Source organism: Podarcis cretensis (assembly GCF_951804945.1).
Source record: "Podarcis cretensis genome assembly, chromosome: 10".
Taxonomy (NCBI): Eukaryota; Metazoa; Chordata; class Lepidosauria; order Squamata; family Lacertidae; genus Podarcis; species Podarcis cretensis.
The window spans coordinates 22,482,298-22,497,276 of record NC_137179.1 but is presented as its reverse complement, the minus strand read 5'-3'; the positions used below and the strand labels follow the sequence as shown (position 1 = coordinate 22,497,276).

The window sequence follows — 14,979 nt, the reverse complement described above, 5'->3', positions numbered from 1 at the left end:
CCATAGTGGCTCTTCCTAGAGAAGTCAGACTGGCTTCCTCCTTGCTGTCCTTCTGCTGGCTAAGGGGTTAAAGCCCACCCAGGGATGGATGTGGGCAGAACTCTGTTCTGACATCATGTGGAGGGCACCATGTCGGCCGATTCCTGTGCTGGGTAGCAACATACCTGCGTTCATACATATCTATAGTTCTCACAAAGCTCTTTGGGGGATGTGAGGGCAATTGTTAGGAGTGCTGCTGGTCTTCAGGGGACCCAACTTCCAAGTCCAGCTATTCCCCCCCCCCCCACCAGAGAAGCAGAAGACACGCACAGGCAGCATTTTTAAAAGGTGCCCCCAAAAGGCGGCTGACCTGGGCGAAGTCTTCCTCGGATTCATTCGTTCCAACGGGTCTACTCTGAAGTAGGACTGGCATTGGCTTCCTCGTGTGTGTATACGGAAAAACAAGGACAACCCCCCTTGCTTATTCCTTCTCCTGAGTCCCTTTTAAATACTCCCGCTTTTGCAGGCGGCAGGAAGCCGACGGACCTGATCCCGCCTGGTCTCTCACCGGCCTCGCTCTCCCCTCTGGTGGGGATGGAAATAATAGCGCCACTGAAATCCGGAAACTGGTCCAGGGGCTATGGAGGAGGAGGGAGAGAAAGGCTGCCGTTGATTGGTTGGTTGCTCGGTGCACAGCCCCAACTTCCGCTTTAAAGGCGCCGTTGGGTCCTCGGCCCTCTTTCCGGTGTGGCGTCGCTCTACCCCTGCGCCTCTCTATGGTTCAACCCGGCGTGGTCTGCGCTGTAGGGGTCCCAATTCCATTTCACACCGGAAGTATCCGCGCGGACCCACCGCGGTGGGTTTCTCTGTCCTTTCCTATCTCTTTGGACCCGCGTAGCCCCGAGCGCGTGAATCTGAGGAGGGCGAACGGAGCCTCGTTTCCTTCCAGGTAAATAGAGGGTGCAGAGGGCGCGGGGAGAGAGTATTCAGGGGTGCATTTTTCCTAATGCAGTAGATCCCCAGGTTGTTGTTTAAAGCAAGCCTTGCTTTGATTTCTACCTGTAATTTGATTTTACCTGTAATCCGCCTTGAGTCCCGCCCGGGGAAAAGGTGGGGTATAAATAAATATATTATTCTTATCCCGTATTATTATGATCCTTGCAAACAAACCGCACGGTGCTCACCACCCCCGCCCAGTATATCCAGCCTCTTGCATCCTCATGTAAAACCCCTGGAGCTGCACGCCCGCTGCTTTTGCCCGCGTGACTATGCACGTGTACGCGTTTTGGCCTTAATTGCCTCGGATTCGGACGTGCCTCTCCTGTTCATACGTGCATCTTAATTTTCCTCCCTGATCCCTCGTATTGCGCGGTGAGCGCTCCCTTCTCTTTTCTCCCCAAAGCGGGTCCTGCCGGGAGCGCATCTCCACTTCTTCCTCGACGCACATCTCTGCCAGAGCCGTCAGCATCACAAGATTATTTTCCCACCACCACGTTGGGTTTTTTGTGAACTTTATAGAGAAAGCGACTTCAAATTTATGCTCTCTTAATGCAGTTTTTAAAGCACGCGGTTAAAACCCCATCTGCGCTACACAATTAAAGCACCGGCATATCGCTTTAAACAGCCATGGCTTCCTTCCCCAAAGAATCATGGGAGCTGTAGTTTGTAAAGGGTGCTGAGATTTGTTAGGAGGCCACTGTTCCCCTCACGGAACTGCAATTCTCAGAGTGGTTTAAGAGACAATCCCTCTTCCTAGAGAACTCTGGAAATTGCAGTTCCAGGAGGACTTGCACAATAAACTAGCTGCCTCCAAAGATCAGGCTTTGTGCAGTAAGGAAAGTGGAAGGAAAATGGCACTTGCTCTGAGGCAATGTCATGTAACCTCCCTGCCAGCAAATCAGAACGAATGCTTACTAACTAACCTGCTTTGTCTAACCTTCACCACAAACAAGGGAGAACGAACGCTTAGCTGGCTGTGATGCCATGTTCTGTGTATTGTGTTCATAATTTGTAACTGTTCAGTGAAAGTAATATGTCATCTTTTGAATCATTGTATCTTTTCACCCCAGATTATTGTCTCATTCTTCTCAGCCATGCTATTACATGTGAGCCTGCTAGGGTGAGCAGAGGTTGACAGGGTGGTGACCCTGTAAAATGCACCCACACACACCCTGCCCAAAGTATTGATATTTTGGTGGTGGCAGCTAGTGATTGTTTGGGATGATTAAGGGCATGGTTTAGTCCTGATTATAACCCTGGGGCAACAGCCAGAAATCCACTTAATTTGTCTTGTCTAATGACTCCTGTGGGTTAAGGAAAAGGGTCAGGATTTTCTGAAATACTTTGGGGGTCTGCCACAAAACGATTCACTTTAAACCAGGAATAAGGAATCTGTGTCCCTCCAGATGTTACTACGACTCCCATCACCCCAGACAGTTGGCTGCACTAGCTGGGGCTGTTGGGAGATCGAGCACCACAACATCTGGAAGGCAGAGTTTAAGTTATCCCCTTTTCTTCCATGTCTGTTAAGATGGCCAGACTGTATATGCAAGGTCTCTGATGAGTTACTGTGTTTCTTCAGCTACTCCTGGCTTGTTTCTATGCTTCCTATGCTTTGTGCTTTAGATGCATAGCGCATATGGGACTTATACCAAATGTGAAGTGTGCAGAAAAGACAAAAGGGATAGCTTTATTGTGTTCTAAGAGGAGACAAATTGAGTAAGGTATTATGGCAACAGGAAACTGATTGTTTTAATAGCTGCTTTGTCTTTCAGAGGAACTGGCAAAACCCCCTAAGAAGACGTAAAGAAAGCAGCAGAAATGTTGCGCAGGCCCTTACTGCAGGTAACAATTCCATATTCTTTTGGCACAGTTTTTAAGCGCTGTTTTCTGTGAAGTAGAAGACACATATCAAAAGCAAAGTCAAGGAGCTGGAAGTTGCTTATGGTTGTATGCCTGCTATTTGACCTTCTAGGCAGGCTGTGGTTTTGAAGTGTGAGAAGTGGTACAAAGAAACTGTGAAAAATTGCAGCCCAGCTTAATTGCAAAAGACCTTTGCAGGCAAATACTTCAGACCTCTGGCAGGGGGAGAGAAAAGCAGTAGCCCTGTCCGCTTTTGCCATCAACTTCTAACAGATTACTCACAAAGGAATGTCACCCTCAACTGGAAAACAAAAAAGTTCCTCAGCACAACATGCCCTGGATGCCTGCAGAACCCTAGAATGCCAGCTTTAAGCAGCTACTTGTCAGCCTCTTGCTACTCTGTTGTGGCAGGGTCCGAGAATCCCAGTCAGACCTGACCCTTTTAGACAATGTCAAAACCATATAGGTAAAGCACTATTATACCCCTTTAACACCCATCGCTTCCCCCAAAGAATTCTGGGAGCTGTGGTTATTTAAGGGCACTGGGAGTTGTTAGGAGACCCATATTCTTCTCACAGCACTACAATCAATCTCTTTCCCGAGGGAACTCTGGGAACTGAAGTTCTGTGAAGAGAATGGGAGTATCTTAACAAACTACAGTACCCAGGATTCTTTGGGGGAAGCCATGCCTGTTAAAGTGGCATAATAGTGCTTTGAATGTATGGTACAAATGTGGCCTTATTAAACCCTTTATTTATTGGCACTAGCAAATGAATGAAGGTGGGTGATGGCTGTTACCAGAGCTGAAGTGTGTCACTGGACACCAAACTACACAAACGGCTGAAACATGGATGCATCCTGGACCACTCACATCACCTTTTCCCTCTCCCCTGCTCCCCCAAAATCAAGTGACAGTCCCCACCAGAAATGCCCTATTGCAGGGATGGTAGCTGTGGCCTGCAATCTAATTTCATGCAGACTGGAAAGAGAACAAAAATGGAGGAAAGGGGTGTGGCAAAAAGCGGGGGGAAGTAGCTTTGTTCCTCTCCCCAGCCCCATCACGTGGCCCCCAAGAGATTACTTCCAGGGAAGTGTGGCCCTTGACAGAAAAAAACACGATTCCCTATCCCTGCTGTATTGGCTTTGCCCATTGTTTTCCTTTCTTCTAGGTGATGCGCCAGTTTGTGAGGCATGAGTCTGAGTCGCCGGCGCTGCCTTTAGTCCTTGAAAGATGTAAGTAGCTCTTCTTGAGATGAGACAGGCAAGCTCTGTGGGTCATGTGGAGTCAGTATCACATAATCTTGTGCTATTTAACTGTCTTTCGTGCTGCCAAGGGTGTGTCAACACAACCATGGTGGTTCCTTCTCTTAAGTTATTTCTGCTCTCTTTTTCTTCTTCTTCTTCAAAGCCTTGAATCGTATCCAGTTACTTGGCCGTGTAGGACAGGATCCTGTCATGAGGCAAGTTGAAGGCAAAAACCCGGTCACCATCTTCAGCCTTGCAACCAATGAGATGTGGCGATCGGGAGAAAGCGAATCGTTCCAAGGAGGTGAGCTGCTGTCGCTGCTGAAGGCTCAGCATTGTTAACTGCGACATATTTAGGGGGCTGTTCTGGCATAACGCTGTGTTAGATGAAAGTCTCAACTCCTTCGTTTCAGCATAGGTTAATCAAAACCTATGTTATAATGCCAGTTTTTAATTATTATTTAAGACCCTTTGTCAAAAAGACCACAGGGCAGAGAGCATAATAAAGAGGGTAATAATATACATACGCATATCTATAAAATACAAAAATCCCATAACCAATATATTTATATTTTATTTATATTTATCTTTTATTGTGAATCGCCCTGAGACCCCCAGGTATAGGGTGGCATATAAATGCAACATAATAATAATAATAATAATAATAATAATAATAATAATTTATTTCAACAGTGTCTTCTCTAAGCAGTGTACAAATCCCTCCATTCTCTGACTCTTTCTTTTCCTTTTCCTATCCTGCCTTGTGTCCTTCATTGCTCTTCACTCCAGCGGGGCTCATTTTTCTTTGACTTCTCCCCCTCCTGCCCCTCCTGACCTTTTGCCGTTGCTATTTCTGACCTTAGCTTAACATCCTGTTCCCAAATTCTTGGAGAGCCCTTACTCCTAAGGCCACCTTCACCTTCCATCTCCGCCATCTCCTGACCCACTCAGTGCCCTCCAAGCACTTGTCCCCCCGCCCCATACAGTACTCTTAACACTGAACAGCAGGAACTAACTCGCCTATGTTCTAAACCCAATGTCTGCTGGAAAAGGTCCCCTACCCAAATGAACATGGCTCACTTTAGGGGATTCTAGGCAAGCATCTCTCTGGCATTGAGGAAGTTCATGGGGTTGCAGTGCAGCATAGCTGTGCCTCTCCTTCCCCACTGTGGGTGTCCTTGACAATCCATACTCTCCATGTCTCGGGCGAAGGGTTCTATGTGTGTAGAGTCCCTACATGTTAGGCCGTGGAGTGCTGGGATTTGGGGCTAATAACAATCTTTTTTTGGAGGGTGTCTGTGCACATATGGCAACACACTTGTGGGGCTCCTTCACACAGAATGCACTGTTGTGGGTGTCTGTTGTTGAGAAACAGGGTGGCTGCACCGTGAAACTCCATGATCGCACGTTGAAAGAAAATGCGATGGGGTTGAAGTGAATGCTTCTTCCACCCCATGAAAGTTTTTGCCCAACGTGGTGCCATCCATATGTTGTTGGACTCCCCCTTCCATCAGCCCCAGCCAGAAATGAAGGGAGTTGGTAGTCACAACAACAGCTGGAGGGAGCCACGTTGCAAAAAGGCTGATTTAACCCACCCTCTAGAAAAGACCATGAATCCACAGGTGTTTATCTGTTCTGTGTTTCCTTTTGACCGAGGTGATATTACACAGAAGACGACATGGCACAGGATCTCTGTGTTCAGGCCGGGGCTAAGAGATGTGGCGTATCAGTATGTGAAGAAGGGGTGAGTTAACCTGGGGGAAGTCTGCGTAACAGTCAGGCGTTACAAAACCTCAGGAGCTTACTGCTGACATTCTTCCCTGTTCAGCAGACATGGGGGGACCTGTGGTCTTCCAGGTCATTCCTGACTGTTGGCCATGCTGGCTGGGACTGGTGGGAGTTGGAGTCCAACAGCATCCAGAGGACCACAGGTCCCCCACTTCTGGTATAGAAAACCTGGGGTTTGTGGTCTGGCCTAATGTATGAACTGAGGCAAGAAGCCCCTGGCGATGAAATCACTTAGATGTTCTTAAGCAAACCAATCTGGGCCTCAGACATAAGTCTACAATAAGGAGGGATACTAAGGCTTACCTAACTCACAATAAGGATGATAGATGAAATCTGTTTTAGTGTTCTTTGGAGCTATTTAAATGCATTTGTTGTTGTTGTGGCCCTTGACACCTGACGGTTAGGACCCACCCTCTTCTTGTGACTATCTTGTTTTAATTCTGAAATTTTAAGTTGTTCTAACTCACCCTAGAACCTGCAGGTGAAGAACTGGTAATAAATGTAGTGGCCGTAGTAATTAATGGTGCATATCTATTTAGTGGGACGCGGGTGGCTCTGTGGGTTAAACCACAGAGCCTAGGACTTGCCGCTCAGAAGGTCGGCAGTTCGAATCCCTGCAACGGGGTGAGCTCCCATTGCTTGGTCCCTGCTCCTGCCAACCTAGCAGTTTGAAAGCACGTCAAAGTGCAAGTAGATAAAGAGGTACCACTCCGGCAGGAAGGTAAACGGTGTTTCCATGTGCTGCTCTGGTTTTCCAGAAGTGGCTTAGGTCGTGCTGGTCACATGACCCCGAAGCTGTACGCCAGCTCCCTCGGCCAATAAAGTAAGATGAGCACCGCAACCCCAGAGTCAGCCATGACTGGACCTAATGGTCAGGGGCCCCTTTACCTTTATATATTTATTTGCACTGTCCTCTCCTATTTGTGATCTAAATCCAGCTAAGCCACAAGATGTTCATTACACCAGAATGGAAGCCCACGTGAGCCAGACTGGATAGTATATTTTGGCTGGGAGACCCAAATTCAAGCCCCCATGCAGCCAGCAAGAAGCCCACTGCCTGACCTTCTGGCAGTCACTACCTGCCAGCCTAGGCTACCTCACATAAAATGGGAGGAAGGAGGGAACCGTGTAGGTTGCCTTGGTCTCCTTGATTGAAGGACAGAATATAAATAAATAAGCCCTCAGGGATAGCTCAGTTGGTAGACCCTCTTAATCTCAGGATTGTGGGTTGAAGACCCATGTTGGGTGAAAGATGTCTGCACTGCAAGAGGAGTTGGAATATAGATTATGCTTGTGGTCCCTTCCAACTCTACAATTCTAGGAGTCTGAGTCTGTAAGCCCACTCACAACTTAAAATAGCCTGTGTGTGTGTGTGTGTGTGTGTGTGTGTGTGTGTAGACCCAGAAGGACCCATTTCAGTAGCCTGCTGTGATGAGACACGCTCCGGTTTGCACACACACACACACACACACACACACCCACACCCCGGCAATGGCTTTTGAAATTTTCCTTCCCTCTCACACCTTCTGTGACTACGGAATAATCAGATGAGCGCTATCTGTTAGCGGTAGCTCTTAAACCACTACCAGCAAAATGTCACCATTAATCTCCCCTGTTGTCTTATACTTGGCTTCTGGCAGTGCTCGGATCTACGTGGAAGGGAAGATAGATTACGGCGAGTACGTAGACAAGAACAACGTAAGGCGGCAAGCCACAACAATCATAGCAGGTAAAGAACTTCCTATGACAAGCCAGGCAGGGCAAGTGGGCTGTGCTTGTTGCCCATGCATCCGAACCACCTTTCTCCTTCCTTGCTTCGAACAACAAGGCGGATTTAGATAGAAATGAGTAATGCCTTAAATGCCTAGCCTGTGCCACAAGGTGTCACTGTTGGGTGCTCTTAGTGAAGACAGCTAAGTGTCTGCTCTGCTTTAATTTTGCACATGCTTCTTCAAGTTCTCCCATTTTCTTGTTGGTGTGTAAGTCGTTTTCATTTTAGAAAGCTTGCAGGCAATGCACGCCCTTAAATGTATTTCCTCATGACATATGAACGTTCAGTCATACTTTATCCCATTGTACACATTTTAAAATTGAAGGTAAAGGTAAAGGGACCCCTGACCATTAGGTCCAGTCGTGGCCGACTCTGGGGTTGCGGAGCTCATCTCGCTTTATTGGCCCAGGGAGCCGGCGTACAGCTTCCGGGTCATGTGGCCAGCATGACTAAGCCGCTTCTGGCGAACCAGAGCAGCGCACGGAAATGCTGTTTACCTTCCCGCTGGAGCGGTACCTATTTATCTACTTGCACTTTGACGTGCTTTTGAACTGCTAGGTGGGCAGGAGCAGGGACCAAGCAACAGGAGCTCACCCCGTCGCGGGGATTTGAACCGCTGACCTTCTGATTGGCAAGTCCTAGGCTCTGTGGTTTAACTCTGTGGTTTAAAACTTACTTTGTCCTAAAATACAAGTTCGTTTGTTTTCTAAATGCATCTTGATGTGTCTTTTGAGCTGAGAGCAGCATTCAGAAATTGAGAGGAGGGCAGAATCCAGAGAATTACTACTTCCTTGTCTGTGAGCTTTTGCACGCTTCCCCTCTGCCGACTAAGAGGCTGGTCAGACTCTGTCTGCTTTCTCAAAGAAAGCGAGCCTTGTCTGAAAGTTCAGATTTCAGGAGTTTAGCAGGAAATACTTGAATGTCTGGCTGTGCCACCGATTATAGGTTTCCTCCCATCTTCCTGCGTTCTCTGTCCGACAGGGTGGTTGTTGGAGGAGAGGCAGCTTGGAGAGGTGGCTAAGGAAAAGAGGGATAAAATAATTCCCTTTTAATGAGCGAAACACCTGCTAAAAACACCCCACGGTATGCTGGTAATAACATTGGGTTGTAGCCAGTGGTTAGTCCTACTCAGGACTAACTGAAACATATCAACAGCTTTAACTTGGGTTCATTGATTTCAGTGGGTGTGCTCTGAGTAAAACTTAGCTGGATGCAGCCTGTTATTAGGACCAACCCCAAAGTTGCAAAACATTTGTAAGCAGCTCACCATGTAAAAGCCATTAGCTTTATTATGGATAGGTAGTCCTGGAACGGCTGCACCCTCTGTTCTCTCCTCACGTACAGTGGTACCTCGGGTTACATACGCTTCAGGTTACAGATTCTGCTAACCCAGAAATAGTGCTTCAGGTTAAGAACTTTGCTTCAGGATGAGAACAGAAATCGTGCTCCAGCGGCGGCAGCAGGAGGCCCCATTAGCTAAAGTGGTGCTTCAGGTTAAGAACGGACCTCCGGAACGAATTAAGTACTTAACCTGAGTTACCACTATATTGAGAACCCATGTGAGGTGGGTTGTGGGGTCAAGTTGACTACCCCTGCCGGCGCATTAAGTAGCCATTCTCAGCAGCATCCACCCATTGTCTAGTATGTGAATGCGTTCTACTTGCCATCTGGAGAGTTGAGAACTTGTCTGCTCTGGATGGTGGTTTTCTTGTATGGGCGTCTGGTTTTAGTCTTCTTTTAAATGCCAGTGTGGTGTAGTGGTTAAGAGCGGTAGTCTCGTAATCCTGGGGAACCAGGTTCGCGTCTCCGCTCCTCCACATGCAGCTGCTGAGTGACCTTGGGCCAGTCACACTTCCTTGAAGTCTCTCAGCCCCACTCACCTCACAGAGTGTTTGTTGTGGGGGAGGAAGGGAAAGGAGAATGTTAGCCGCTTTGAGACTCCTTAAAAAAGGGAGTGAAAGGCGGGATATCAAATCCAAACTCTTCTTCTTCTTCTTCTTCTTCTTCTGCTGTTTTCATAGTTTTTAACTTAATATGTGCACATCAACTTGGGATGGTCGCTTAGAAGGTGACTAATAAATCAGTGGTCTTTGACTCCGTGTTTGTGTCCATCCATGTTTGAATGCGTAACTTGTCTCTTTTTCTCTCCTTGCAGATAACATTATTTTCCTGAGCGACCTTCTTAGAGAAAAGGAATGAGCGGTCTGTCCTGGGACCGGGTTTTCAGCTGTTCCTTTTTCTTCTTCTTTTGGTAGCATTTCCTAATTCTGCAATCATGTGTCTGCCTATAGTTTCTTTTCCATGATTAAAAATAACCTTTTGTAACAAATAAGGAGGTTGGTGTGAGTGTTCTGTGTCTATTTTTGCACCCCGTCCTCCTCTTTTCTTGATTCAGGCTTTTGCAGGGCTTTTTTTTTCAGCCAGAACTCTCCAGAACCCAGTTCCTGCACCTCTCAGGTGGACACCATTGCCATTCTAAGAGAACGAGGGAGTCATTCATGGTGACTTTTTTCCAGAAAAGAAGCACTGGGCTTTTGACATCTCTGTGTTTCACTTTGCAGAGAAAGCTTGCAAAAGCAGTGTGTGTGTAAGAGAGAGAGAGAGAGATGTGTATTGTTTTTCACTTGTTAATTGTAACTGCTCTTCAGTGCTGTGGAAAATGTTGTGATTGGTTTCATGGATGGTGGGGAGCTATGCAAATCAGCAAGGCCCAGACCAGAACCATATTTGATAGTAGGACTAGCCATATTCCGGCATTCTGATTACTTGTGTGTAAGCAAATGTGTGAGGAAGCTCTGCCTTCTCCACTGCATTCTGTTCTCCCTTTTTCAACCTTCTATGAGCAAAGCTGAGAAATACTTATTTCTGGAACCTTGGTGGAACCAGTCAGAGGAGGCTTCACTGGGCTAGGTGGACCAATGGCGTGGCTCGTTACAAAGCAACTTCCAGTGTCCCAGGTCAGCGTCCCTAAGTGCCTCTCAGATCTGCATTCTGACCTTTGTATAGCCTGGTCTCTATTTGAGACCCAGCATATCCCCCTTGAAATTATGAGGCTGCCAATTGACCAGTAAGGTTTACTGCAAGGAGCCCGTTACCTGAGATCCCTTAACTTGAGGGGTGCAGAACATTTTTATGTCAGGGGCCACATTCCCTCATGGGTAATCTGTTGGGGACCGCATACTAGCAGTGGACAGAGCTAGAGCTACTAATACACAGAGCTAGATGGATTAACTAAGCTGGAATAAAGACCACCCTGCTACAACTTTTGCCAAGGCAAACGCAGCATTCCTGTGCTGGTCAACTTGGATGTAAGCATCATAGAGTTATACTAAGGGTTTCTTTGAAATAAAAGTATACAGAGGACTTGCTTATTCTTAGTAGTACAACAGACCAATACGGCTACAGTTCCAGAAAGCAAGTGAAAGCAATTCCTTTCTGCTTGTAGTGTGCAGATTCACACACTCTCTAGAAGCCTACCAATTTGTTCTTGGTCAGCTGGGGGGCAGGGAGGAATTGTTTGCTCCAAGCCTAGGGCACAGAAGTATAACTAGATGGGGAAACCACTTTTAAAGGTCAGGAAAATTAAGGGCAAAATGAACAGGAAGGAAGCAATTCTGCTGGGATGGAAGGATTGGGGCAACTTCAGGAGGCGTCAGACGGAGGTCAGCTGTTTTTTAGCTGCAGGGATTGAATCTACGACTTGCACTGAGCTCAGCTTTGCCTTTCCTCTCTAGGTGTTACAGGATAGACACAGAGATTACATGTCCCTGAACTGCATTCTTCTGGGATCATGTTTAGTTTCGTGACCTTTTTATGTTCCTGTTGGTTCTCTGTTCAATATTTGCTTAGGTATGCATTGTGCCATCCTTTCCGCATCGTTCCATGGACTTGCCCCTGCCCTGGCCTCAGGCCCTCCCGACTGAAGCATGGCTGCATTGGCAAAGGGATGTGTGCAAACTGACACAGTGCAGAGGAGCCACCTTAGGAGGAGCGCAGCAGTGTTTGTAGAAGTGGGGGCAGCTGAATGTGGGGGCAAACACATGCTGGCAGTGTGACTCAGAGCACACTCTGGACAGTGTTTGCAAAGCAGAGTTTGTGGATGCTGGATTCTGCTTTGCTTCCCTGTGGCTTCTCCGCCTCTTTAGGAGAGCAAACGAAAGAGCAGGGCCCTTCTGACAGCTTCAGGCTGTAAAGGTAAAGGTAAAGGTAAAGGGACCCCTGACCATTAGGTCCAGTCATAACTGGCTCTGGGGTTGCGGCGCTCATCTCACTTTCCTGGCCAAGGGAGCCAACGTACAGCTTCCTGGTCATGTGGCCAGCATGACTAAGCCGCTTCTGGTGAACCAGAGCAGCGCACGGAAACGCTGTTTACCTTCCCGCTGGAGCGGTACCTATTTATCTACTTGCACTTTGACGTGCTTTCAAACTGCTAGGTTGGCAGGAGCAGGGACCGAGCAACAGGAGCTCACCCCGTCACGGGGATTCGAACCGCCGACCTTCTGATTGGCAAGTCCTAGGCCCTGTGGTTTAACCCACAGCACTACCTGCGTCCCTCACTTCAGGCATAATTAACAGCAAATTGGCAGTCAGTTCAGACCACTGAGCCAGAGGTGTTTAATGATAGCTCAGTTGGTAGAGTGTGAGACTCTTGCTCTCAGCAGCGTGGGTTCAAGCCCCACGTTGGGCAAAAGATTCCTTTGTTGCAGGGTTGGACTAGATTTCTTTTGTGCTCCCTTTCAACTCTACAATTCAGTGCTGACCAGGTCTTGCTCCTCTCAGCAACCGTGCTGCAGCATTCTGAGATTGGCTTAGCTGCTTGGGTGGGAGACTGCCAGAATCCCCAGCGCAGGAGCAGTATCATAGGTGAAAAGGAACACACAATTATTATTTTTTAAACTTCCCACCATCTGCAAATGGTACAGCCTGGCAAAGCCTGCTCTGTTTGATTCTTTCCCCCCTGCTCATCAGGCGGGGAAACAGTTTACAGGCTCTTTGCGCTGCAGAAAATAATACATTTCACTCTGAAATGGATTGTTTTGACAGTGGCCAGGGTTGATATTGTTTATCCATCTTTTAGGGGGAAATGAGGGATTACAAACAATCACAGGAAGGCTGGCTCACTGACAATGTTTGAGATGTGTTTGTGGAATGCACATTACCTGGGTAGTTTGCTTTTATCACATCCCCCTCCCTATCTTGTTTCTTTTAAGGGGATAGCTTTTTAGGTATACATCTGTCTACACAACCCACTGCGGCGAGAAACAATTCAATATTAAAATATTTTAGGATGATGCAAAAGTAGGGAGCCAACTGGTATTGATTCAGACCCCTGGTCCACTCAGATCAGTTTTGGGCTAGTGGCTCCTGGTGTTTCGTCCTTGGCTGAAGAAGGCACAGATTGAACCTGGAACCCACTGTGTGCAAAAGGGCGGGGAGGGCCATAGCTTAGTGGCTGACCTTCTGTTTGGTGTGCAGAAGGTCCCTGGCATCTCCAGTTAGTGCTGGGGGAGAGCCCTGTTTTGTAGATGAGCCCATTAGTCTGACTTTGCATAATGCAGATTCCTGTGTCTGTAGGCAAAGCACCACCACTGAGCCACAGCACCTCTTCCCTATACAGTGGTACCTCGGGTTACATTCGCTTCAGGTTACAGACTCCGCTAACCCAGAAATATTACCTCGGGTTAAGAACTTTGCTTCAGGATGAGAACAGAAATTGTGCTCCAGCGGCGCAGCAGCAGCAGGAGGCCCCATTAGCTAAAGTGGTGCTTCAGGTTAAGAACAGTTTCAGGTTAAGTACGGACCTCCGGAACGAATTAAGTACTTAACCCAAGGTACCACTGCAATAGCCTATGGCTGTCCTGCAGCCAGCCACAACTGGAATGAATGGGCCTGTGTTTTGCATGTGTGTTTAATGCACCTGAGTTCAAGGTTCTCTATACTGGAAAGTGAAAGCAGGGCACAGAGAAAGTCCCAGTCCTTGGCATTTCCCATTCAGAGGATTGAGCAGGAGGTAGAGGGAAAAGGGACCAGAGAGCTACAGCTACCAGCTGTCCTAGCAGTGTGGGGAGATGGGGAAGATGTCTACAAACAGCCACCACTGAGCTTGCTTACAGAAAGAAGCTGTTTGCACCTCTCCTTTTCAGAACAGGTAGGAAGCTGAGCATCCAGGGAGACATGGGCATGTTTAAAGGGAAGCGTTCAGTGCTTTTTTCTGGGGGGACGCAGAGGGATGCATACCCCTAAACATTTTGTGAATCTAAGTTTGGCCTCATTGAGGGGCAGTATTTCAATATGAGTAGGAAAATGAAAGTACCCCTAAACATTTTTTGTAGAAAAAAAGCACTGGGTGTGTTTAACGCAGGAGAAGCTGAGCTCAGTGCAAATAGGAACTGAGCAGGAACAGCAAACAGTCTCTTGTGTATTGTAAATCTTTAAGGGTATATTTACTGAGGCCTTTTATGGATGTCACAGAGCTACAGTCCCTTTTCCTGGAGAACTCTGGGAGTTGTAGCCCTGGGAACAGGGGTCTCCTAAAGACTCTCAGCACCCGTAACAAACTACAGTTCCCAGGACTAGATGAGGAGAACCTGTGGTCTTCCAGATGTTCTTTGACTGCAACACCTGTATTCCTGACCTGGCTGACTGAGCCTGATGGGATTTGTAGTCTTAACAACTTCTGGAAGGCATCAGTTTTTTGGGGGGGGAGGTTGCTGTAGACTCTGGCAAGTTGTTCAGTGCATGTGTGAAGCCTTCCTTACATTCGAGAGTGATGGGCTGCCAATCACTTTACCTTGCCACACTGATAATTCCCTCATTGTCGACTTACGTAGCTTATGAACAGGAGGGAGGCTGGACTCACTCCAGTTTGCAAATGGGTGTCATTCTGACCTCTTGGGTTTTGGAAGGTTTGTTTGGTCCTTGAACTTTTCAACGTTGCTTGATTTGGCAGTTTCTGCAGGTTGGGGATGGGATCAAAGCAGTCTTTTGAAATGCAGGTACTTCAGCTTAGCTCTTTCCTGTATGTATGTGTTTATAATGGGAGGACGGACATCTGTGGCCTCCAGATGTTGTTTAATCCAACTCCCTTCACCCCACTCTGCATGACCAGCAGTCAGGAAGGGTGAAAGAACATCTGGACGAGTCTAAGGCTTGTCTAATGCCAGGCAGGGGTCATTCTAAGCTGGGTATGTTTAGCCTGGGGAATCGAAGGCTTGAGAGGTGATAGGATAGTCATCTTTGAATACTTGAAGGGCTGCCACATGGAGGAGCAAGCTTGTTTTCTGCAGCTCCAGAGAGTAGGATCCAAACCAATGGATCCAAATTATAAGAAAGTA

The 14,979-nt window shown here is 47.5% G+C and overlaps 1 protein-coding gene across 3 annotated transcripts; it reads left to right on the top strand.

The window, feature by feature from the left end:
- Positions 1 to 705: 705 nt before the first annotated feature.
- On the top strand, positions 706 to 9,969 carry SSBP1 (single stranded DNA binding protein 1). Of its 3 annotated transcripts, none has more exons than XM_079993199.1 (7): positions 706 to 928; positions 2,754 to 2,823; positions 4,011 to 4,074; positions 4,250 to 4,390; positions 5,743 to 5,830; positions 7,515 to 7,603; positions 9,801 to 9,969. In XM_079993199.1, exons 2-7 carry the CDS (start codon positions 2,800 to 2,802, stop codon positions 9,842 to 9,844), a joined length of 450 nt encoding a protein of 149 aa, XP_079849325.1. In that variant the 5' UTR covers positions 706 to 928; positions 2,754 to 2,799; the 3' UTR covers positions 9,845 to 9,969. The 3 variants fall into 3 exon arrangements, with proteins under 3 accessions (XP_079849325.1, XP_079849323.1, XP_079849324.1); XM_079993197.1 differs by having other exon boundaries at positions 710 to 928; positions 5,737 to 5,830; XM_079993198.1 differs by having other exon boundaries at positions 732 to 835; positions 2,756 to 2,823; positions 5,737 to 5,830.
- The last annotated feature ends 5,010 nt before the right edge of the window (positions 9,970 to 14,979 follow it).